The 25,723-nt window shown below is 46.2% G+C and overlaps 1 protein-coding gene across 4 annotated transcripts in view; it reads right to left on the reverse strand.

The window, feature by feature from the left end:
• CPED1 (cadherin like and PC-esterase domain containing 1) overlaps positions 1-25,723 on the reverse strand; it is a 131,502-nt gene that overhangs the window by 54,098 nt on the left and 51,681 nt on the right. For all 4 annotated transcript variants that reach the window (XM_077935863.1, XM_077935861.1, XM_077935862.1 and 1 more), the window contains 12 exons: positions 17,222-17,357; positions 15,785-15,941; positions 14,788-14,930; positions 12,847-12,919; positions 11,394-11,561; positions 9,427-9,531; positions 8,528-8,697; positions 7,684-7,740; positions 5,778-5,842; positions 2,984-3,028; positions 1,988-2,174; positions 407-575 (listed from right to left, as the gene is read on the reverse strand). In XM_077935863.1, coding sequence (XP_077791989.1) covers positions 407-575; positions 1,988-2,174; positions 2,984-3,028; positions 5,778-5,842; positions 7,684-7,740; positions 8,528-8,697; positions 9,427-9,531; positions 11,394-11,561; positions 12,847-12,919; positions 14,788-14,930; positions 15,785-15,941; positions 17,222-17,357 — 1,475 coding nt within the window. The remainder of the gene's footprint in view (positions 1-406; positions 576-1,987; positions 2,175-2,983; positions 3,029-5,777; positions 5,843-7,683; positions 7,741-8,527; positions 8,698-9,426; positions 9,532-11,393; positions 11,562-12,846; positions 12,920-14,787; positions 14,931-15,784; positions 15,942-17,221; positions 17,358-25,723) is intronic.

Below are 25,723 nucleotides of genomic sequence, written 5' to 3' on the forward strand. Positions count from 1 at the left end.
CCGGAAGCTGTATGCCGGCTCCCTCAGCCACTAAAGTGAGATGAGCGCCGCAACCCCATGGTCAGTCACGACTGGACCTAATGGTCAGGGGTCCCTTTACTGTTGCAGTATGGACAGACGTAATAGGGACTATCCAAGCACGCAATCACCCACATGCACTTGGGAGCTGCTTTTGAGGACTTGCAGGAGGCCTCTGAAGCGGTTTGGAACTGAGAAATATGGCCCAGGAAGAAGAAGAAAGGATTTACAGAAACTGCAGAGGCAAGTGAAAACATGCGATCCACAGACAACGGAGATACTAAAACATTATAGGACAATTTGATTCCTTTGCTGCAGAAGAATGCATGAAGCGACAAGGGTTGTACATGAGAAATTACTACTACTATTCCACAAAATCAAACCGTACCTGCACAAAGCCACACACCATAAAGTCGTCAAACAATGGCAAGCTTGGGCGGTCTTCTCGGTAAATGATGATTTTGTACATGCTCACAACCTTGTGCAGTGATTGAGATCTATCTGTTACCAGGATATTTATTCTGTTTATTCCTAGTCCAAGAGGGTAATTTGCAACACTGTTGAAAAAAGCACAATAGCAAGAAAATATCAGCGAAAAGTAGCGCAACCTGTGCACTTTATAGCTTCTCATCGGAGGCCATAAAAAATTTTAATGGTTTTTTTTTAAAGAGTATAGATGAACTGAAGGTTTATCTGATGACATGCAACTTTGTCTTTCTGACCCCCTGTTCTCATTAACATTCCCAATGCTCTTTTAGCTCTATATGTCTGGATTTGAGATCTCCATGGTTTTCAGCAGAGATGTTTATTTTAGTTCCTAAATCACAGGTGTAGAGCATATTTTGGTTTCTACCTTTAGCAATCTGCATGATTTCACTACAAAGCGTTGTTCATGTTACTGAATGAGTGTACATGTACATAATGGAGAGGAAGTGCATGGCAGCAAGCCCCATTCCCCAATCTACGCATCCACAACCAGTTCTGACCCAATTGGACATGGGTACAAGTCTACAGCATGATGCAAACTGGGCTCATGTTGCATAGCTGGGAACCTTGTTTTTGGAGGGCTCTGGCCCATGTACACAGAGTCTACCTGTTCTACAGCTTGTACATGCATAGGGACTGTAGAGTCATTAACATACCCAGGTCAAAGCCTGCTGCGGCAAATCTGCATACACATCAAGTCATAGGTTAAAAAAAGGTAAAGGACCCCTGGACAGTTAAGTCCAGTCAAAGGTGACTATGGGGTTGCAGCGCTCATCTCGCTTTCAGGCCGAGGGAGCCAGCGTTTGTCCACAGACAGCTTTCCGGGTCATCTGGCAACATTACTAAACTGCTTCTGGTGCAACAGAACACTGTGACTCATGGAAACGCCATTTACCTTCCCGCCGGAGCGGTACCTATTTATCTACTTGCACTGGCATGCTTTCGAACTGCTAGGTTGGCAGGAGCTGAGACAGAGCAAAAGGAGCTCACCCCGTTGCGCAGATTCGAACCACTAACCTTCTGATCGGCAAGTGCAAGAAGCTCAGTGGTTTAGACCACAGCACTGCCCGCGTCCCTATACACCAAGTCATATGAAGAGCACCACAGCATCAGGGCCAATTTATTGGAACAAACTGCCCCACAAGGCTGCTTAAAGGGGCACCTTATAAACTGCTTCACCTGACAAATCTTCCATGTGAAGCAGCATGCTCTTCTCCGTGTGAACTACCAAACCAGTTAGGGATAGTCTGGAGAAATCTGCTACAGCAAGCCTTCCTAAGAGGCAAGGCTATTGAGTGACAGACAACTAAGTCATAGTTGGAGCAGATCCACTGAAATCAATCTCCTTATGTCCATTAAAGTTGATGAGTCTCATCTGAGTATAACTTACTTGGATTTCTCCCACATTGTCTAATCCTAGGATTTTTGTGTGTGTGTGTTTTAACTCCATGTCTTTTGAATAATGGCCCACTCTCCCAAATACCTTGGTCCGTTCTTCTCATCCAGGTGGACTTCACAGCGACAGTTTGCAGGTTCTGCTCTAATCTTTATCGTCACCACATCAAATGGGACTTCAGAGTAGTATTCCTTGATCTTTGGGTCAAAATTAGGATTTAAATCCAAATGTGGATTGGTGAAGATCTGCTTGATATGAGGTAGGGAATCTTTATCTGTAACAAAGGGAAATCATTTTTTAAAAAATAAGTAATTGGGCATTATCAATGGCTTGACTCCTTATTCTTGGCCAAATTCTATTCCCTTCCGTCAGGCACAATTTTTTATTTTTATTTTTTGCATATGCAAGTGGATAAAAAAATCAGGTTTTAAATACAGTCCTACCTTGGATCCTGAATGCCTTGCGAGTTGAACGTTTTGGCTCCCAAATGCCGCAAACCCGAAAGTGATTGTTCTGGTTTGCGAATGTTCTTTGGAACCTGAATGTCAACGTGGCTTCCAATTGGCTGCAGGAGCTTCCCGCAGCCAATCAGAAACCATGCCTTGGTTTCCAAATGTTTTGGAAATCGAACAGACTTCCGGAACAGATTCCGCTCAACTTCCAAGGTACCACTGTAATCCAAACTGTTTCTGATGGGCAGTTCTATGGTTCTTCCCCCAGACCACATGTAGTAAGATCTTTGAACAATTAATACAGATTAGAGTGGTAAAAGATCTTCCCACAGATTAATTGAAACATTTGTGAGGGTAATGAGAGGGAAAATGTGGCTAATGATGGCAGTCTTGAAAATGAATCAATTTGCAAGGTAGTTACCATATTGGAAGAAGGAGACTGAAAGAAGATGATGTTTTGTTTCCTTATAGGTCTATAAATCCACCATTAGTATTTCTCAGTGCCTAAATATTTATTTTACCCAAGCAACTAGTGAAAGCAAAAATCATCCTCCAAAAAGGTTACATGAATACAGCATGCAATTTTGTTGAATGAGCGCCACCTATTGCCAAAATCTTAGGTTTGACTTACCATGACTGCAGTGTATTTCTTTAGCCAGATTTAAAAAACGCAAACCTAGAGGATAAACAAAGACAATTCAGGATGGTTTGTGATACCTCTACTACATACGTCTGCATCTGAGGAGAAATAAAAATATCATAGGGTTGCCGTATTTCAAACAATGAAAACCTAGAGGGGGGAAAAGGTTGTGGAGCTGTTTTGGCAAAATCAACATTTTTGAGCTACTTTTATGGAAAATCAGCAAAAACGGCTGCCATACACCCAGATTTTCCCAGATGTTTTCCCGCCTGGAAACTGCATCCAACTGCAGTATTCTAGATATATCTGGGATGTATTGCAACCCTAAAATATCATGGCAAATAACCCTGCCAGTATCTGCAGAACAACCATGTCAGTTATAAAACAATTCTGATAATCACGGCCAAAAGCCACAGAGAGACCAATATGATAGAAATGGACAGTACAGTGGTACCTTGGGTTACAGATGCTTCAGGTTACAGACGCTTCAGGTTACAGACTCCGCTAACCCAGAAATAGTACCTTGGGTTAAGAACTTTGCTTCAGGATGCGAACAGAAATCGCGTGGTGGCGGCGCAGTGGCAGCGGGAGGCCCCATTAGCTAAAGTGGTACTTCAGGTTAAGAACAGTTTCAGGTTAAGAACGGACCTCCAGAACGAATTAAGTTCTTAACCTGAGGTACCACTGTACTTTCCCTAAACGTATTTCAAGAAGCAACAGCCTTTGGGGGAATAAATGGACAGCCTTATTCAAAGAGGGAACAAAAGCACTGAGCAGGGGCCATTTTAGTGGCAGTGGAGATAAAATGCTAAAGGAGGGACTCATGCAATAACACCGCAAGCACCATCCAAAATGTGTTCACTGCAACAACACAGTCACATTTCGCACACTAAATAACCAAGAATGGTCAGGATGGAATTTGTATTTATGACAACACTCAAGTGACTGCTGTTATGCCCCGTCTTGTGCCCAATAAGCACAGGACACCTTTGCCCGGCAGTGCTGTGGCCCATAGATTGCAGCAAAATACTGGGCAATATTTTTTGCCCAGTATCTTCTCTGTGTGATGGGCTCATGGGAAAAAGCTGTCCCATGAGCCCTTGCTGCAGCGGGGAGGGAAAAGCCTATACAGCGGTACCTCTGGTTACGTACTTAATTCGTTCCGGAGGTCCGTTCTTAACCTGAAACTGTTCTTAACCTGAAGCACAACTTTAGCTAATGGGGCCTCCTGCTGCTGCAGCGCCGCCGGAGCACGATTTCTGTTCCCATCCTGAAGCAAAGTTCTTAACCTAAGGTACTATTTCTGGGTTAGTGGAGTCTGTAACCTGAAGCGTATGTAACCTGAGGTACCACCAGTGGTACCTCTGGATACGAACGGGATCCGTTCCCAATGCCATGCCAACCCTTGCCCTGCCTGCTGCTGTCAATAATGGCCGCTCCCCACACTAAAGGGGAGGGCGCCCTTTGCGTGGTCGCACGCAGCCCCTTGACACTATGTGGCTCCATTATCACAGGCTTGGCTTTGCCTTCCCCCAGGTGGGATACCTGGTGGTCTCCGCCTAACTCAGGCAGTTGCCCAATCCCGCCTGGGGAGGCGTTGCCAAGGTGACCAGGCCAGGTAGGGGGAGGGACCACCTGCCCACACAATAGGGGGAGGGTCTTACCTGGGAATCGTCAGTTGGCTCCAGAGCTTCTCCCACCCTACCCACCCTCAGTTAAGACTTCTTTTGCAGGTTAACCATTTCTCCACAGGTACGCAGGCGCTGCTACGTCAGGGTCGCTGTTGAAGGGCCGGAAAGGGATTCTACTGCATTGGCAGGTTTCGCCTTTCCCGTAGCAAAAAGTCACAACTTTGGCGGTATCAGGCCTTGGGAGGAATCCTTTAGTCTATCTTCCCTAAATGGGGGGGGGGGTGCATGCAGCGATGACCCACTCCCCCCTTCTCTTTGTGGCAGCGATACCGGGGTTCCCTGTTAAGGGGGTTGTTTTGAGGGGAGGCTTTGGCCGTACGCCTAGAGGTTGTCATTGCTCTCCCCTGCGACGTAATGGGGGCAGGCTCTCTTTGCTTGAACATATGTTCTCCAGAGCCAGCCCATAACCCCCCCCCCCACACACACACACTGGATAACCCTGATGTTCCCCAGATCCCCAGCGGGGGACTGGGAGGGATAAACGCCCAATGCCTGAGCCAAGGTCTACCCACATCTGAAATACAGAAAAAATACCTCGGGTTACATACACTTCAGGTTACATACGCTTCAGGTTACAGACTCCGCTAACCCAGAAATAGTGCTTCAGGTTAAGAACTTTGCTTCAGGATGAGAACAGAAATCGGGCTCTGGCGGCGCGGCAGCAGCAGGAGGCCCCATTAGCTAAAGTGGTGCTTCAGGTTAAGAACAGTTTCAGGTTAAGAACGGACCTCCGGAACGAATTAAGTACTTATCCCGAGGTACCACTGTATAAGAAAGTTGTGGCCAATTTTAATCCCATAGCACGTTGTCTTGAGTCATTATTCCACATGGGGGGGGGGGCGCCCAGGGTTTGGGGGACTCCGCCTGTCCACGCAAAGATTTGGCCTGATTTTATCCCAGCACCATTGTACAGTCTGGTTATTTTGCTGTTCTCATGGGTCACATAATGCACCTGCCTGGGCAAATGGAAAACTCCTTGAGGCAATTCTACTTGGCTGCTTCAGTTTGGCTACATGGTCTTCATATTGCTCTGCCCGTAAGTGATTCCCCACCCCCTGCAAACAGAATGAGAGAGAGAATACAAACTTTATTACCTTCATGTTTTTCTCTAATTGCAGAAGATCTTGTTTTCATGCCGCCCTTCTCTGAGTAACCAGTCCTAATGATGAAATAGTAGAGAGATTTCTAAACTAACAAGTGCAAGGAAAGAAAACATCTGCATACAATACTAGTGTGAGGTTTCTCCCCCCTCCCCTTACCCCCCCCCCCAAAGCACTTTCCTTTCACTAGAATTCTTTTGGTAACTGCTGACATTAATAAAACGGAAGAAGCTAATCTGGAATAGTAAAGGCACCCATATAGGAAATAGCGCTTGACCTTTGTAGATGGTCTTTGCTTCAATAATCTTTATAGGGAAAGATAATATAATTTAATCTAGCATGGGTCATATATATTTTTCATGGCATTCCATTAATAATGGTATAAAAATTCATTCAGTGAAAAGTTTCCATTGCATATGCAAAATGACATTTGCCGGTTTTTGCCAGAGGCTTGACTTTCCCTACAGTGTTGGGACAAAAAAGAAAGTTGTCACCATCATGTTCTGCTTGTGAGTTTCTAAAGTATTTGAATGCTGGACAGCGTGATCAAATTCTGCTACGCAATTCTGATGACCTTAATCACTGCCACTGATAAATGATTCACAGAAGCAAACAAATGAAATTCCCTAGGAGGGACTCGCTGCTGTGCAACCCCTCACTCAGTTCAACAGGACTTGTAGGAGAAGTTTGTACACACTCAGTTGATGCAAACGGAGGTTGTGCAGAGACTGTATCTGTGCCCATTATTCCCTTGTCACCAGCTCTCCCAAGGTGCTCATGCGACTGTTGTTGTTGTCAGGGATGCAGGTGGAGCTGTGGTCTAAACCACCGAGCCTCTTGGGCTTGCTGATCAGAAGATTGGCAGTTCAAATCCCTGTGACAGGGTGAGCTTCCGTTGCTCCGTCCCAGCTCCTGCCAACCTCACAGTTCGAAAGCACACCAGTGCAAGTAGATAAATAGGTACAGCTGTAGTGGGAAGGTAAACGCCATTTCCATGCGCTCTGGTTTCCATCACGGTCTGTTCTGCCAGAAGCAGTTTAGTCCTGCTGGCCACATGACCCAGAAAGCTGTCTGTGGAAAAACGTCGGCTCCCTCGGCCTGAAGCGAGATGAGCTCTGTACACCATAGTCACTTTTGACTGGACTTAATCACCCAGGGGTCATTTACATCATCATCATCATCATCATCATCATTATTATTATTATATACCACCCTCCATCAATAGATCTCAGGGCAGTTTTCAGCATAAAGATACAAGATAAAAACACAAAATAAGAACAAGTGTGGCTTAAAAATTTGCTTAATACTTCTTCTTCTTCTTCTTCTTCTTCTCCTTCTTCTCCTTCTCCTCCTCCTCCTCCTCCTCCTCCTCCTCCTCCTTCTTCTTCTTCTTCCTCTTCTTCTTCCCCACCAATCTGGCTGGGTTTCCCCAACAACTCTGGGCAACTTTTAGCACATATAAACACATGCTTTTAAGTAAATGTACCATAAGTAAGGGACGCAGGTGGCGCTGTGGGTTAAAGCCTCAGCGCCTAGGACTTGCCGATCGAAAGGTCGGCGGTTCGAATCCCTGCGGCGGGGTGCGCTCTCGTCGTTTGGTCCCAGCGCCTGCCAACCTAGCAGTTCGAAAGCACCTTCGGGTGCAAGTAGATAAATAGGGACCGCTTAACAGCGGGAAGGTAAACGGCGTTCCGTGTGCTGCGCTGGCTCGCCAGATGCAGCTTTGTCACGCTGGCCACGTGACCCGGAAGTGTCTGCGGACAGCGCTGGCTCCCGGCCTATAGAGTGAGATGAGCGCACAACCCTAGAGTCTGGCAAGACTGGCCCGTACGGGCAGGGGTACCTTTACCTTTACCTTTACCGTAAGTAAATGTGTACTGGTGTGCTTTTAAATTCTCACCTAAGGCTTGACCATTTGGTTTTCATCCAAGGCACGTTTCTGGAATCCTTGTTTTGCCTGTGGAAAAAGAGTAAATAATTCTTAAAAGTCCTTGATTCTTGGTGCTAGAAGTATAAGGACTGAACGGGAACATCTTTGCCTTGCCCAGTTGCAAAGAAACATTGGTCTAATATTAGAAACGTGATTTACAGAACCAAGTCACGTGGATCCTATGGCATTCTTCTTGTCTTACACATACACTATAGACGTTATCAATAATTGCTATCTTATAGCAGTGAGCTGCATTCCTTTGTGGGTAATAAGCCAAAGCCAAATGTGGCCATGACCACTCTACTTCCTGATTTCACACACAAACCCATCCCCCACTACAATGCGAATTGTGAAAAAACTGCTCATTCACTCTAACGGGAGATATTATTCACAAATAACCCAGAGATGCATTTTAAATGAAAGGACACATTCTACTCATGTAAAAACACGCTGATTCCCGGACAGTCCGTGGGCCAGATTTAGAAGGCGATTGGGCTGGATCCGGCCCCCAGACCTTAGTTTGCCTACCCCTGCTCTAGGGAATAGACAGGGTGAAGCAAAACAATCTAGTACCTTGTGATCCTCAACAGTCTCACTCCCGTCCCTTTTAAATTGATCCTAGTGTTTTGAAATGTTTTAACTCTTAATGCCAAGAAAGGTATTTGTATTTATAATTGACTAGATGACCCCAGGGGTCCTTTCCAACTGTATGATTCGATGCAACGAAGTGTATCATTGCAGAAGTCCAAAGGGTTGTCATCTTTTCATGGAATCAATCTCTAAACCCAGAAATAGGATCAAATTGCCACCTTACCCCTTTGGAAGGTTGGCACGTGGTACTTTGTTAATGACGTGCAACTGTTCAAGTAAATTTGAAAGGAGCCAATGCACAGCCAGGATCGAGCCAAGTTTTTCCCCCGGATTCACCATACGATAAAGGTCATGCATCAAAAAATGGGTCTTGGGAACAGCGGAGGGGAACAGCTGAAAGGGAAAAAAGTGAATGTGGATCAGATTAGTAAAGACATGCAGTTGATTTATAGTTGTAGAAATATTTATAGACTGCTTAATCATAAAACTCAACAACAACAACAACATTACAGTACGTATACCCCACCCATCTGGCCAGGCCTCCCCAGCCACTCTGGACGGCTTCCAACAGAATAGTAAAAACACAATAAAACCATCAGACACTAAAATCTTCCCTAAATAGGGCTGCCTTCAGATGTCTTCTAAAAGCCAGATAGTTGTTTATGTGGTGTACATAGTTTAATTACCAATAAACCAGTTAAAGCCACAAAGCTGTTTAAAAATATACGTAAAATAATTATCAATAGAACACTAAATCGGTAAATCTTTTAAAGCAAATATAGCTAACTAAATTATACAACTGTGTAGGTTGAAATAAAAAAATCAGCTGGCATAAAAAATGATAGTGAGAGCGCCTGTTTAATGTCAATGGGCAGGGAGGTCAAAATGATAGGTGCTGTCAGACTAAAAGATTTAATCCAACATTATGCGGCCCTTGTGAAATTACAAGTACACACTGATAAGTCTTTGTATCTCTTACTCGTTTTAAAAAATAAGACCTATTTCCCCCTATTTTCTTTCTTCCTGCTCTGGTGAATAAAAATCGTATCAAAGGTATGTGGGGAAATATTCGCATTGACAAAAAAGACTTGCTATAAAACAAACCCACAGATGTTGGCTTACCACTTCGTATTGTCCTAGATTCTGCAGCTCTTTTACAAAATTGATCAGTGGGTTTAGTTCTTCTAAAGTTAGACAATGGTCAGATTCCTTTGGGAGATGCTCTTGCTGTGAAAGGAAAGCAGAAGATCATAGGCAGTAGGGGAAGCCTTGGGTCCGAAGGCAAAGTCCATGTGTTCTGAGGCAGACAGCTCTCTGCTACTGGCACCCTGACTCCTTGGCCAATAAAAAGCTTTATCACTTCAATCTGTTGGGTTTTTATAAACTTGCCCTTTGCTGGCAAACAGCTGGAAGATGGACACATGCATAAGGACCACAAAATCCAGAAGAAATCCACCTTGCATTGCCTCACTGGACAGCTCCATGATGATACTTTTAGGGACCAACACATATTTCAAACACAGGACTTTCCCCCCAAAGAATGCTGTGAGTTACCCCCTCACAGAGCAACAATTCCTAGCATTCTTAACAAACTATAGCTCCCATATTTCTTTGCTGTGTTGTAAATGTGTAAGGTAAGAAGGTCAAGTAAGTCTGGACAGTTAAGTACAATCAAAAGTGATTACGGGGTTGCGGCGCTGAAATATACTCATAGTTGAGTAGTTCTTTATTTCGTGCTCTTTATTTCAGCTCATAGGAACAGTGATTGATTTCCCCCAAAACCTCAGGCTTTATATACATTATTTACAAAATGAGTACCGTCTGATTGGTTGCTTGTGTTTCCCTCCTGGCGCCTGATTGGGCTGCTGCTGTAGGCCAATCAGTTGTTGCATCCTAGTATCCTACTGGCCTAATAGGCCGATTAACTACCTCCTGGGTTCTGATTGGGCTGCTCCTGCAGGCCAATCAGGTTGTTGCATTTTAGGATCCTACCTGCCTATTGTTCTAGGATCCAAGCTTAGTACACAACAGGTGCTCATCTCGCTTTCAGGCTGACGCAGCCGGCATTTGTCCACAGACAGCTTTCCAAGTCATGTGGCCAGCATGACTAAACCGCTTCTGGCGCAACAGAACACCGTGACGGAAGCCAGAGCGCACGGAAATGCCGTTTACCTTCCCGCTGCAGCGGTACCTATTTATCTACTTGCACTGGCATGCTTTTGAACTGCTAGGTTGGCAGGAGCTGGGACAGAGCAACAGGAGCTCACTCCATCATGGGGATTCGAACCATTGACCTTCTGATCGGCAAGCCTAAGAGGGTCAGTGGTTTACACTACAGCGCCACCTGCATCCCCATTGTAAGTAAATGTGTACTGGTGTGCTTTAAGTGTATGGTTTGGATCTGCCGGCTGAAATCAAGTAAGTGAGTTTAGGATTGGGATATTGGAGGCACAGCTGCAAATACATCCTAGAATCATGGTTGGAAGGGACCATGAGGGTCATCTAGTCCAACCCCCTGCAATGCAGGAATCTTTTTGCTCAACATGGAGCTTGAATCCAGATTAAGAGTCTCATGCTCTGCTGACTGAGCCATCCGGGATATATAGGATAGGCTGAAATGGTCCATAGTTTGGAGGATTGTCAGCCTATACTTTCCTAACTTCTCCTGCCTGTTGAAGAAGGCCAAATGATTTTTTTTCATAGAATACAAGAATGCAAACCATATTCAGGCTAGAAACAGGGTGAGCATACTTATCTGAACTTATGAGATTCTACATCATGCCAGAAGCATGTTTCTGGAACCTCATATCTCTGCCTCATAGCACAAGACATGACCCACCTCTGAGTTAAAATAGAGTAACATTAACATTACCCATAGTTAATACTGGTGCCAAGTTAAACCTGGTCGAGAGTAGCAGAGGATTTTTGAGAAAGAAGTGGCTGGGTTGGCAGGAGTATAGCCATACTCTTATGCTGAACAAACACAGAAAAGCACAGATGTTTTACAGGGTGATCAGATTGTTTGGTTGTTTTTTTTAAAAGCGACTAATTAAGTGTAATAAATATTAGATAAACAGATCTACCAATACCTTAATCCCTGTTGATCGGTAAACGTTCTGCAAAGCCTCAAAGAAAGTAGAGGAAGATGACTGATTTGATAAGAGAATTCTGAAAGTATCTCCAAGAACAGTTTCTTTAACAGTTTGGTCCTGAAAATCCGACTCTCCGTCAGCTTGAAAATCAAAGTGTTCATGTACCTAGGAAGGTTATTAACTTAAGGTTATTAACTCATTCAGAGTGTGAATATTTATCAAATGCACTGCTCTCAGTACCTACAGTTTGACCATAAATGTAGAATCCACCAGGGGTTGTTTATCAGAACAGAATATGGGCAGTGATCATATTGGGCTAGGAACCCAAAGCAGGTCTGGGAGCCCAAGGGAGTTGCGTGTCGAGGTCCCCAAGCTACCCCAAATAAAACACAATTCACACAGAAGTTTTGTTTAAGGTTTTTGGCATAATTTTGGCCACAACTTTATTAAAATACAAAAAATGTGAGTGGTCGCTTAGGCATTGGTTGCGACTATCTGACCCCGTACGGGGACAGACTGACATTCGCACGCCCGCAAAAGTCAGAAAGGGAAAACATTTTGGGGAGAAAGATGGAGCTGGGTACCATGCCCTCACCTCTCCCCAAATGCTCCCAGGGGCTCTTGCGTGGCCCTAGCCGCTTGACAGGGGTTCAGAAAAGAGCATGGTGAGCCCCTGGATTCCTTTAATGGAATACCCTTGCAGCAGCAGCATTAGAGGGGCAGGCACAGCCAATCCATACCCCTCCACCAACCAATTCATAAAACCAATGCCTAACCGCAACCTTACAAGTTGTGACGATTTGCTACGCAGTAGGCAAAAACCAAACGGCACCAGTCAATCAGCCAAATGGACAAAATTCCTACCGGGCCCCTGCCCCAAAAGCAGACAACCCCCATGACAGGCATAGCAAGGTCAAGCAAACAACCCTAAATATAGGGAGGGAGGGCAGGTGAGGAAGCTCAACACTGCGGGCAGGGAATATATAGCTTATGGCTGTCAATCACAAAATGGCAACATCACATTCTCCCCAACGACAAGGGGAGTCTAATCACAATGGTGGCCGCTATCTCTTACCCGCCCAGCAACAGTGGGATGTCTTGTTAGACCCCACCACAACACGTGCTCTCCATGAAGGAGAACACGCTATGCCTCACACTGAGTCCATCTGTGACACATCAACTGTCCCTCTGGAGGTGCTGACAACATGCATAGACCTTCAGCTCCAGGCTAAATTGACTTGTGGGGATGGAGATAGCCCTGTAAGGATGATGCAGATGTTTCATATTATTGTTTCTGGGTTTGCTTTTATGTTCACCGTTCCAGTTGATGCTTTAAAGCACAGTGGTTTCTGCAGTATAAGGAAACTTCACTGGGAATTCCTATAGGATTTCCTCTCGCTTAGCCACAGTCAGTTGCTCATATGGGGAAATGCTACTGATGCTTGCTTACCTCAAGAATAACCGGATCCATAGAGCGGCTGAGCCCAACGTCGAAGGTTAGCATCTGAAAGCAGGAACTGCACCTGAAGTAAGATGACAGAAATGAAGAGTTGGTTCTGTCTTCAAAGGAGGCGATGACCTAAGATACAGATTTCAAAATGCACCCCGTCTCTCTCAGAAAGAGCCCTTTCCCCATTTGAATGACTGGCCTGTGAGAAATACTGCTGCGAGGGGTCTTTTTTGTTTTTGTTTTTTGTAGAGGGGGTGGAGATAGATTGTATGCATGAAACCAGGATTCAAATCCTGGACTAGCCCATAGCTGTCAAGCGTCCCTTATTTGGAGGGACAGTCCCTTATCCCAGCGCCATGTCCCGCTGCTGTCCCTTATTGATGATGTCCCTTAAATTTCCCAGGTTTCAAAGGAAGCAGCTCCTCTCCCTCCCTCCCTGCCGGCCAGGGAGGAGGGAGGCTCCAACTGTGTTGCTTGGCTGCATTGCTCACCCAATAAGGAGTCTAAGGACGACTGGGGGGTGGAGTTTGCATGCCTTGTGCCGATCAAATCAGCCGCATTGCCTGGGGACTTGCCTTTGCTCAGCGCTTCCCAGCAGAGAGGTGACGGTGGTTTTCCTTGCTGCATCCCCTTTGCTGGGTCGCTGCGCTGTGGGAACCACCGCTTGAGGCTTCATTTGGCTGCTGGCTGGGCTTTCTGCCTTTGGCTCAGAGGGGCTCAGAAGTTGAATATAGCTGTGCTTGGAAAATCCCTTATTTTGGCTGCTGATCCCTTATTTTCAAGGCTGCTGGTCCCTTATTTTCAAATCTGTAAGTTGACAGCTATGGAATAGCCAGGCTAGCTTCCTGGAGAGATAATGGCCCTCTAACTATGGGCCATTAAGGAAACAAAGGAAGTGACTCTGTGCCAGACAGAAAATGGGTGGGGGGCCCTCCTTCAACTCGCTGGTAGTTAGAAAGACAAAGGCCAGAATTGAGAGTTGAATTATGTGAACTAGAAACTGGAAGCTGGCAGCAAGGCAGCAGGCTGAGAAGGCAAAGAGTGAGAGCCATGTCTGATCTCTGCCAAAATCAAAGGCAGGGGCAATGGGAGAAGCAAGACCGTCTTGGGGTGTTGAGGCTGTGAGCCCCTCCACTGTAGGCTCAGGTTGTATATATGTGTAAATAAAGCATATATTATAAAGACACCGTTGGGACGCGGGTGGCGCTGTGGGTAAAATCCTCAGCGCCTAGGGCTTGCCGATCAAAAGGTCGGCGGTTCGAATCCCCGAGGCGGCGTGCGCTCCCGTTGTTCGGTCCTGGCGCCTGCCAACCTAGCAGTTCGAAAGCACCCCCGGGTGCAAGTAGATAAATAGGGACCGCTTACTAGCGGGAAGGTAAACGGCGTTTCCGTGTGCGGCTCTGGCTCGCCAGAGCAGCGATGTCACGCTGGCCACGTGACCCGGAAGTGTCTCCGGACAGCGCTGGCCCTCGGCCTCTTGAGTGAGATGGGCGCACAACCCTAGAGTCTGGCAAGACTGGCCCGTACGGGCAGGGGTACCTTTACCTTATAAAGACACCACAATCTCCGCTGACCCTCATTCAGAGGAAACTGAGCCAGGAAACCCTGGAATCTTGCACCGCTCAGAGATTGGGGTTGCCTGCAACAATATTTTAACCACGAAGGAACAAAACACCTCGGAAAGTGTTCAGTGGCTTCAGATAGCAGATTCCAAGAAGATGTCTTTTTTAAAAAGAAGTCTTTCTCCTTACCAACAGATACTTCTTTCTGTATCTATCCCTGTTTTAGACTCTGAGCGTTCAAATAAACCCATCAAGGCAAAGCTACATGGCTCCATTATGTCCCAGACTTTGGAAGCCAGGTTCAAGGCACCCTCATATTCCAAAGAGCATCTCTAAGAAAATTCAGCTTATTTCAACTTGTGTGCTTCAATCTCCTTACTGGCTGGAGGCCTTTGGTCCGGAAGAAGGGGCTTCACTAAAAACCTCAGTTATCAATAAGAGTTTGGTTATTGCTTCTTTCATGTCTTCCAGCGCCTGCTGTGGGGAACTGCCTTTCAAGACGGTTTCAAAAAAGGCTTGCAGCTGCAAATGAAAAGGGAAAAAAAGGCAGGAGTTTTCAAAACCCTGAATTATGTTGCATTTCTTCATCTACATGAAATTCGTGAAGCCACAGCCCAGCAAGAGATGGGATTCAAGATTATATCTGTAATATGCAGTCTGGCTGAAATAAGGACCCTAACATACTACAGTGGTGCCCCACAAGACGAATGCCTCGCAAGACGAAAAACTTGCTAGACGAAAGGGTTTTCCGTTTTTTGAGTCGTTCCGCAAGACGTATTTCCCTATGGGCTTGCTTCACAAGACGAAACGTCTTGCGAGTTCTTGCGACTTTGAGAATGTTAGCCGCTTTGAGACTCCTTAAAGGGAGTGAAAGGTGGGGTATCAAATCCAAACTCTTCTTCTTCTTCTTCTTTTTCTTAAAGCCACTAAGCCGCTAATAGCCGCTAAGCCGCTAAGCCGCTAACAGCCGTGCTTCGCAAGACGAAAAAACCGCAAGACGAAGAGACTCGCGGAACGGATTAATTTCGTCTTGCGAGGCACCACTGTATCAGCATCTACCGGATGCTGAAGGAACTGGCTGTAGCACTATCCGGTCAAAGTCTAAAAGGGTGAAAATGATAGACAGAGAAAAACATGGGTGGGAACTTTAAAAAAAGAAAGAGGTTGTCCTATTGTATTCTGCACATCTCTAGCTGATTTCGAAATCTGAGCACTCTCACCTGTGCGTTTATAAAGCCAACTTTCATTTCGGTGCATGGTGGGTAAGATGCAAGCAGCTTCTTACACAAGTGGGGAGATAAAACAAACCAACAAACCAAGCGTTTTTCAAACTCTTTGGTAATAAAACTGAAATGAAGGTGAAAGCACAGGCTTACCTTGACTGAAAAGTGCTTCTTCTTGGGTGGATACCAGACGACAGCAGTCGAATGAATGAATGCCCGCAGAGGTGTTAAAGATGTCACCAGAACGTACACTTTGATGATGACTGAAATGTCTTGAATTTTAAAGGTGTCTTTAGCGGGTGATGGATGCCTGGAAAATGACAGCACAATGTTAGGCAAGGGCTGCTTCACTTCTATCAAAAGTTCTTCCCTTCCTGTTTAACTGGCACCAAAATGCTTCCCATTATGTTCCTCAGTGCTGGTCCAAACATTTTCCTGCTGAAATGGAGCCAAAATGGTACCCCACCTTCTGAAGACCCATAGTTTTGAAAATATCTCACTGCACAATTCAGACACCAACCTTTGCCCTCCATTTCACATAGCAGCAATATACCCCCAGAGCCTTGCAGAACCAGCGTGCTCCAATTTGGACACACCGGCCACATTTTGACGCTATGCTAAACACCAGTTTAGCCATACGGTCGATATTTGCTTGCTTAATGCAAGCCATAGTTAACATTAGCCACAGTTTTGTCCGTTCAGATGACATGACAAGTTGTGATTGAACAAAAGCAGAAACGAAAGCCTGAGATGTTCTCCTTGCAGCCACAACGATGGGGGAGAGAAAAGTGGTTGCATGTGAGCAGGGGCACCAACTATAGGGGCCTCTGGGTGCCCGAGCACCCACAAGATGTTTGTTGTGGGTGCTCAGCACCTACACTGTGGGGCCCATGACACAACCTCTGGTGCCTCACGAAGCACCGGAAGTCACCTCCAAGGCCTCACGAGACCACAGAGATGCTTTCTAAGGTCTCGGAACTTGACTTTCAGTGGGACTGGAAGTCAGGTTCTGAGGCCGGTGTGTGTGTGTGTGTGTGTGTGTGTGTGCGCGCGTAACGTCATGACGTCACATGCCCTGGGCACTCATAACCTGCTGCATATGAGCATGGAACAAGGATAGGTTCATTCACATAATACTTCACTATAGTTCAGTATAACACAGGTCCTGAAAGACCTACATTGGCTCCCAGTATGTTTCCCAGCACAATTCAAAGTGTTGGTGCTGACCTTTAAAGCCCTAAACAGCCTCGGCCCAGTATACCTGAAGGAGCGTCTCCACCCCCATCATTCACCTCCGAGGGCCTTCTGGCGATTCTCTCCCTGCAAGAAGTGAGGTTACAGGGAACCAGGCAGAAGGCCTTCTCGGTAGTGGTGCCTGCCCTGTGGAACGCCCTCCCATCAGATGTCAAGGAGATAAATAGCTATTTGACATCTGAAGGCAGCCTTGTTTAGGGAACAGTTCCTTGCAAATACCCCTTCCAGTTCCAAAACTGGCATCATAAAGGAATCCAGATATATCATGGGAAAATTGTAACATCTAGTTCAACCCATGCGGACGCAGTTATTAAGAACAGAAAACCAGTCTCTTACTGCTGAGCGTTCTCGATCGGCCGATGCAACATTTGTGTAAAACTTGTCCTTCTGTTATCATCTTGGGACTTCATGGTATGAAGAGGTATAATGTTTGATTCGGGGCAGGCAGAAAGGGCAACTGGAAGATGCACATCTGAAACAACATCAAGTTGGAGAAGGAATGAAAACGAGAAGATCGTTAAAGTAGCTAGCACCTCTCTATTCGGGAATTGCAATGTTTTGTTATTACTTTCCGCTTTAACGTTTCTCCGTGTACACAGAACACTTTATTATTCCACCTTCTTACATTTTATTTATTATGCTCATGCCATGTTCTTCTTACAGGAGACGCAGAGTGGCTTATATAAGATTTCCAGTGGGGGGAAGATTTTCAGACACTTTGTCAGGTCCTTACAGGCTTAACTGAATTCAAAGTGGGAAGGTGTTGGTCTTCCAAGACCATCTGTGGTGGCTCATGCTCAGTGAAACTGATGGGGAAGAAGACAGGGAGGCCAAAATGAAGTGGAGCCAGAGTCAACGACATGCAGAGCCCACTAATTCTAGCTATGTCCCCATCTCCCTCCATCCTGAGTTCTGCAAGGGCAACACCGACATTAAGGGCAAAGCTGATAAGCAGTGCCACTCCTTGGACTGGATATAAGAAAGGTGGCAGGCAGGTGGGGGCTGGATGAAGGCAGAGGTGGCTGTGGCAGTAACTGCTGGGATAGCTTAGTCAGTAGAGCACTAGACTCTTAATCTTCGGGTTGCAGGTTCAAGCCCCACCTTGGGCAAAAGATTCCTGCATTGCAGGGGTTAGACTAGAAGACCTTTGTGGTCCCTTCCAACTCTACAGTTCTATGATTCTACAAACACCCTTATAATGAACGGTCAATTGCAATGGGGACTCTGAGATCTAATTTGCACATTTTATTTGAGAATTACTTTTTATTCTGTGTAATAAGAAATTTCAGTGGATATGATATATAATGCATTGGGGGGGGGATGTTTAAAATAACTTTTTCTAAAAACCAAACCCCAAAGCCTTTCTTTTAGGTGCTGAAATTCCAATGGAGCAGAAAAGACTATATTTATGTATGATCACGGCTGTGCAGATGTTATGGGCCCAGGGATAGAAAGGAGATCAAGTCCCGATCAGAGAAGAATGGCAGATCAAGTTGATGGATTATGCCGAAATGGCAAAAATGACCAGAAGAATAAGAAATCAGGAAGACCAAAATTTTAATAAGTAATGAGGAAAATTTATAATTTATCCTGAAAAACACTGTAAACAGCTGAAATCGTTAGTAGGATTGGAACAACACGTCTAGTTTAATGGTGAATTTTGGACATAATGGAGATGTAAAAGGTTTGGATTGTCATAAAAGATGTAGGAGGGAATGATTAAAAGTAGGGGAGGAGGGAAGTACAGGAGATTTTTTGGAATCTTGTTTTTATGTTGTATGTTCTGTATGTGATTGTAAAACTTTAATGTGGAAAACCAAAGAAATAAATTCTTTAAAAAAACAGAGAGTAGGCTGAGAAAAAGACCTAACAAAGAAAAAGTAAGAAATTTCAGTGGATCTGATCACGGTTTTACTGCAAATGTAGCGACTGCTGTTTTCCCCACCCGACTACTTCAGATGATGCCATGGCCTTTGGCTAGCACAACAAAAGTTTAGCTGACTTAATTAAATATGCCTTGGACTGGGTTATAGGTCCCACTGACTTCAGTGGGATCTGTTCTGAAATAAGCACGCAGCGGATTGCACCCATCCAGAAAAAAAACCAGGGAAAGTTTGGCGTACCCAAATTCCTTGAAATGGTTAAACCCACAATTATGTTCTTGAGGCTGTGATCCGATATGCACACTTTCCTGAGAGTAAGCTCCACCGATCACCTTGGGACTTCTAAAGTAAACATGCACAAGATAGGGCTGAAAGAGTCATATATTTCCATGATGGGGCTTATGATATGCTTTACACATTGCACAAAATGGTGGGATAGGAAGTGAACATATCCGGTGTTTTATATAAGTAATCGAATCGATGGAATGCTGCCAATCAGTTGAATTAAATGCTTCCGGCATAAGCACCAATAAATTAATTCACAGGAGTTATCTACGGTGATGAAACTGCAAACGTATTGTAATGAGATCTGCCAGTAGAGGGCGTGTTCTCCCTTTCCCTTCCCCACGCTTTTGTGACAAAGCCTTTTTTGTTCATATGTGGTGTGGCTTTTTATTCACTGCAGCAAAGTCCATTTTTAGACATTTCTTAATGCTTAAGAGAGAAGTCAAGCTGTTCTTATTATTCCCAGATCCCATTACTTAGCATGAGACCACACAGTGCTAAGCTTATTAAGCGATTAATATAACTTCTACTTAAACAGATGCACTTTATTTCAATATGCCAATCTAAGAACATAATTGAGGCTGCAGGATGTCTAATTATTGCACAGGAATAAGGAATTGGTGACAAAATATTATTCAAAAGAATACATATTCCAAAGTACCTTGGCAGCTGCATACAAGGCCACAATGATCTGATCACAGTTATGATTATTACTGCCATGCTATACCATGAACAACAAGACTTATTTCAGAACAGGAGCAATGACATAATCACTCAAGAGCACCTGGGTAAGTGATGGTCTGTCTTTGCTTTGGGAAGTGAATTAGGGGAATACTGAGGTTTCCAAGTTTGCTTGCACCAGTTAGCATAGAGAAAGCCAGAGCACTAAGAAAGTACTTAGTTAGAGGCTGGATACATCTTTCCTTTCTTTTGATGTGGCTCCTAGGTAAAGGGTCCCCTGACCATTAGGTCCAGTCGTGACCAACTCTGGGGTTGCGTGCTCATCTCGCTTTATTGCCCAAGGGAGCCGGCATACAGCTTCCGGGTCATGTGGCCAGCATGACTAAGGCGCTTCTGGAGAACCAGAGCAGTGCAATGAAACGCCGTTTACCTTCCCGCTGGAGTGGTACCTATTTATGTACTTGCACTTTGACGTGCTTTCAAGCTGCTAGGTTGGCAGGAGCAGGGACTGAACAATGGGAGCTCACCCCGTCACAGGGATTCGAACCGCCGACCTTCTGATCGGCAAGTCCTAGGCTCTGTGGTTTAACCCACAGCGCCACCTGTGTCCCGATGTGGCTCCTACTTCATTCTAAATGGCAGCACTTCTTAGCAAGATTGTTTGCATTTCGAATTTAAAGCTAAAGTTCGAACTTCAGCTAACTGAAGATCTTTTGTTACAGCTTAATGAGCTATTCAGGTTAAACTGGTGCAGTCAGAAGTAAGCAGCAAAAGGTTACTCCAAGGAAATGATACATAGGCTTGTGAGTTGAGGCCCTGCTTTGTGATGAAATAAGACATATGGACACAAGTATTTTAGGTTAATGGGCTAAAAAAGGCCACAACTTTATTGGTTACAGAATGTGAGTGGTATTGGCTTAGGCATGGAACCGAACAGACTATACTTGACTCCTGTCTGCTCAGCAGGGAGTCACACAAGGGTTAACAAACTGTAGGGAGAGCTTGGTGGTGCAAATCAACTGGAAGCTTTCCCCTAGAGTCACCGGTGGGTCGTACCATGGCCCTAACCACCACCTGGGCTTCGGACAGGAACTACGACCGCCGGATTCCTTTAATGGAATACCCTTCAAGGGGAGGGGTAAGTGATGGCCACAATCTCCTCTCCGACACACAACACGTTTTCCAATGCCTAACTGCCAAACCTTACAAAGTTGTGACAATTTGCTACGGGGTAGGTGAAAACCAAGTGGCTGGTGCCAATCCGCCAAGTGGAAAAAATTCCTACCAGGCCCTTTGAACAGGCGACCAACTGAGGTCCGTAGCAAGGTCAGGTGCTGAAGCAAAACCTAGAGGGAGGGCAGGCGGGTGATCCGAGGAGGCAAGAACAAAACAAGGAAGAGCTGTTGCTGTGAGAGCCAGTGCGGTGTAGTGGTTAAGAGCGGTAGACTCATAATCTGGGGAACCGGGTTCGCGTCTCCGCTCCTCCACATGCAGCTGCTGGGTGACCTTGGACTTGTCACACTTCTCTGAAGTCACTCAGCCTCACTCACCTCACAGAGTGTTTGCTGTGGGGGAGGATGGGAAAGGAGAATGTTAGCAGCTTTGAGACTCCTTAGGGTAGTGATAAAGCGGGATATCAAATCCAAACTCCTCCTCTTCTTCTTCTTCTTCTTTGTGGGCCCACGGCCGTTTAAATGCAGCTAAACCGTGCCCCTCACCCAACTGGATTGGCTGGCTGGGGGGCATGACGCTGGCCCAGAATTTCTGTGACAAAGGGGGCCCGGCCACACCCCCCTGCGAGCGTGAGAAGCAATTCCTGCTCACAACCCCTCCCCTCTGGGAAGAGGAGAGGCTTTATGCAACAAACTACTGCTCTTTGGTACATGTGCGATAATGGACCAATACTTGCAATTTTGGATTCTTCTTTGGTCATGGCTATGAATTTCATCATGGTGGCCAATGTCTCATCCTTCTCCCATAGGAAAGGTTTTTGTTTTTGTTTTGTCGAGAACTGAATTTAAGATTGGGGTAGGGAGGAAATGAGTAACTTGCAGGATGAAAATTGACAGTTTCCTTCATCTGTACAGTGCTACCTCGGGTTAAGAACTTAATTCATTCCGGAGGTCCGTTCTTAACCCGAAACTGTTCTTAACGTGAAGCACCACTTTAGCTAATGGGGCCTCCCGCTGCCTCTGCGCTGCTGCTGCATGTTTTCTGTTCTCATCCTGAAGCAAAGTTCTTAACCCGAGGTACTATTCCTGGGTTAGCGGAGTCTGTAACCTGAAGCGTCTGTAACCTGAGGTACCACTGTAACTCCCAAGTAAAATTGTACACTATTGCGCTGTAAGATGCACCAAGCAGAAGGGGGTTCTTTGTTTACTTGTGGTTAAGTAACCCACGTAGTGCATATGGTTTGATGAATAAATCAGAGCTGGAGTCGTTTAAAAGCTACATTCCTCGTGCAGCAAAGTTATTAATGACTGAACAGCTTCCTTCAAATATAAGAAAGCAAGTGCAATCAAATGACTGCAAGAGAGAGAGAGAGTTCAGAAGAGCAGGCAATTGTGACGCAAAGTGCTTCAGCAGATGAACAGGAATCAGCAGCAAAGGCAATATTTGAATGGGTGGCCCTGTCGCAAAGAGCATATACATCAGGGTACGCATGAAGGGGACCAAAAAGGATGAGCAGCTACTTATGCACACTTAATAGAACCCAAGAAGATAATATAGATTCATGAATTTCCCCCCTCCAAAGAATGCGGCCCAAGTATTGTGGTTAGATTTGAACCGCACTCTGAATAACGTCCCCGCCCCCCGAGTAACGGGACAAATGTTCTTCTGCATTTGTTTTATAGATCAAATCTTCTGTAAAGACTTCAAGAGCTATATCTACAGCTGCCAAATGAGTGTGATATTTCATGCGTCTGATGAAGTGTGCTCTGGCCCGCAGAAGATTATTCCACAATAAATGTGTCACAGTGCAATCCTGCTAGTGTAGTTGGGCGGCGGGGGGCGGTGTGGGGGGGAGAAACCCAATGATTCTTTTCTCTGCAAAAAGTACGAAGGTCTATGTCCTGCCTAATGACTCGTCCCACAAAGGTGAATGTGTCAAAGTAAGAAGCCATTATTCCACCGTAGGTTTATTCTAGGGTCTGGCTGTGAGAGGATAGTATTGGAAGTTCTTTTTGTATAGCTAGCAGCTGGTTTTGTGAAGGAACACAGGTTTTTCCTCATTGGCCTGAACGAGAACACAGAGACACTACATTAGGATAGGAAGAGAATCAGAATGCCCGTGTAAAGGAAGATCTGTGGGTTTGTGAAAACCAAGAAGGCAGAAATGAGTGCCCCTCTATTAATTTGAATTTCCTGAACATATCAGTCACAGTGCTTCCCTTTAGGAAGTCGGGAGACTTTCTCTGGTAACAGTTTGCTTGTTGCCACGCTTGCCAACAAGAGTGAGAGATACAAACAAATCAAATCACGTTTTGCCTCATTTTACATCAGAATGTGTAATGGGATGATGAGCTGCTTGTGCGTAAAATGCAAGTCCCTCAGAGTTTGGTCAAGTCCTCAAACCTCTGCCTACGGCGGAGCCCCTCCAGCATGGCTCCGTCAGTCGCTAGCAGAATCCGAAAGTGGTCTCTTACGGAATCTCTTCCAGCATAAAAGCTCCTTAACGGAAACACGTCTTCTGGACTCTCAGCGTGACAGTTTCCGGCGAGGAGTGGGTGTCCCTATAGGAGGTCTTGAAACCTCCCCACTGTTCTCGCTGGAAGTATCTCTGAGCCATCCCTCCGTCTCACTTTCCCCTGGAGCTCCTCCTCTTCTCCTTCTGGTTCCCTCTTCAGCTGCTAAGTCTGTCTCAACCTCAGGGAGCCCTTCCACCTCCTGTCCTTCCGATGGCAGTTCCCTGATATCCACCTCCCCTCCAGGGCCCCCTTCACCCCCTCCCGTCCCCTCCTCTATGGGCGGTGAGGACGCAAAGCCCCTGAAAGAACCTCCCTCATCTTCCGAAGTCTTGAACACTTCCCTTCACCGGTTGCTGTTCCTGGTCCCCAAGTACTCCTCGTCATCGGAGTCAATTCCTTCCTCCAGCTCCGATTCCGTGAATCCTTCCAGTTCCTCCTCCTCGTCGGTGGTGCCGAAGTACTCCCTCTTGAACCTTGCTACAGGCTGAGGTTTCCTCGGGAACCTTTGGTGGAACGTTTCTATTAAGACCTCGTCATTGACATCCTCTGCAGTTACCCAGGTGTTTTCTGACTCCGGTTCCCCTTCCCACATCACCAAATACTCCACCTGATTCCCCTTCCACCTGGAATCGATGATTTCCACAACATGGCTGCTCCGTTCCCTTTCTTCTAAGGCTTGTCCCCTGGTGGACTCCCCTTCACGTCTCCCCCTATACGGTGACAGTAAAGACCTATGGAAAACTGGGTGCAATTTCATGTGGTTGGGTAACCGGAGTTTGAAAGCCACTGGGTTGACCTGCTGAATGACCTCAAAGGGTCCCAACCTTTTGGGTCTCAACTTCTTACAACCCCCTTTGAACGGCAAGCCTTGGGTTGACAGCCACACCTGATCCCCCACCCTTACGGCTTCACCTTCCCTTCTGTTCTTGTCTGCCTGCCTCTTATATTCTTCTTTGGCCCTTTCTACGTTGTGCTGGAGCTGACGATGGATCGCTTCCATCTCTTCTACAAAATGTTCGGCCGCCGGGACGCTCCATCTCTCCCCCCTCCCCCTGGAAATGCCCTGGGGTGACACCCATAATTGGCCAAAAAGGGGCTCATCCCTGTAGACACATTCTCCGCATTATTGTAGGCAAACTCTGCCAGCGCCAACTTTTCGACCCAATCGTTTTCTCTGTCATTGACATAACACCTCAGGTACTGCTGGAGGATGCCGTTTGCTCTTTCCGCCTGCCCGTTGGTTTCAGGGTGCCGGGCAGTCGAAAAATTGACCTCCACGTGCAGTAAGCTCATGAGCTTCCTCCAGAACCTGGACGTAAATTGTTTGCCTCTGTCTGAGACCACCCTCAAGGGGGCGCCGTGCAACCAAAAAATGTGTTCTACAAACAATTTCGCTGTCTCTTCCGCTGTGACTGCATGTGAGCATGCTACAAAGTGGCACATCTTAGTTAACAGGTCTACTACTACCATGATGGCTGTTTTCCCCTTGGACTTCGGCAGATCCGTCATGAAATCTATCGATACCGCCTCCCATGGCCGTTCGGGGGTGGGTAAGGGTTCTAATAACCCTGCCGGCGCCCGCCTTTCCCCTTTAGCTCGCTGGCATTGGTCACACCCTCTTACATACTCTCTTACATCTTCCCTCACCTTAGGCCACCAAAATTCCCTGGTCACCAACCACATGGTCTTGTGTTGCCCAAAATGCCCCGCTGTGGGGCTGTCGTGCAGCTGCTTGAGTACTCTCCCCCTCAATTCTCCTTCGGGTATATACAGTGCCCCTTTGTCCCATTTCTTTCCTCAAAGCCTCCGGGGCTCTCTCCCTCCCCCCTGAGACCTCTGAGCTTATCCTGGGCGTATTCATCGCTCTCCGTTTCCTCTACCAGTTCTCTTTGCCCCACCAGTGCCGCCCCACACACCCAGCGGTCCTCTGGGAAGACATGTCTCTCTTCGTTTGCCCCCTCCCCCTCCAAATACTCAGGTTTGCGTGAGAGAGCGTCCGCCCTGACGTTTTCTGGGCCTGGCACGTAACAAATTTCAAAGTGGAATTTGGAGAACTCCTCAGCCCATCTCACTTGTCGTTGGTTGAGTACTCGTGCTGTTCTCCAATACTCTAAATTCTTGTGGTCTGTGCACACTTGCACCTTATGTTGTGCACCAATCAATAAATGCCTCCATTTCCGGAACGCTTCGTGAATGGCGAGTAGTTCTCGGTCATACACCGTGTAGTTCCTCTCGGACTTATTCAGCTTCCGCGAGAAGAAGGCACACGGTCTCCACTCCGACTTACTCTTCCCCGGTTG

Source organism: Podarcis muralis, chromosome 10 (assembly GCF_964188315.1).
Source record: "Podarcis muralis chromosome 10, rPodMur119.hap1.1, whole genome shotgun sequence".
In the NCBI taxonomy this organism is placed as follows: Eukaryota; Metazoa; Chordata; class Lepidosauria; order Squamata; family Lacertidae; genus Podarcis; species Podarcis muralis.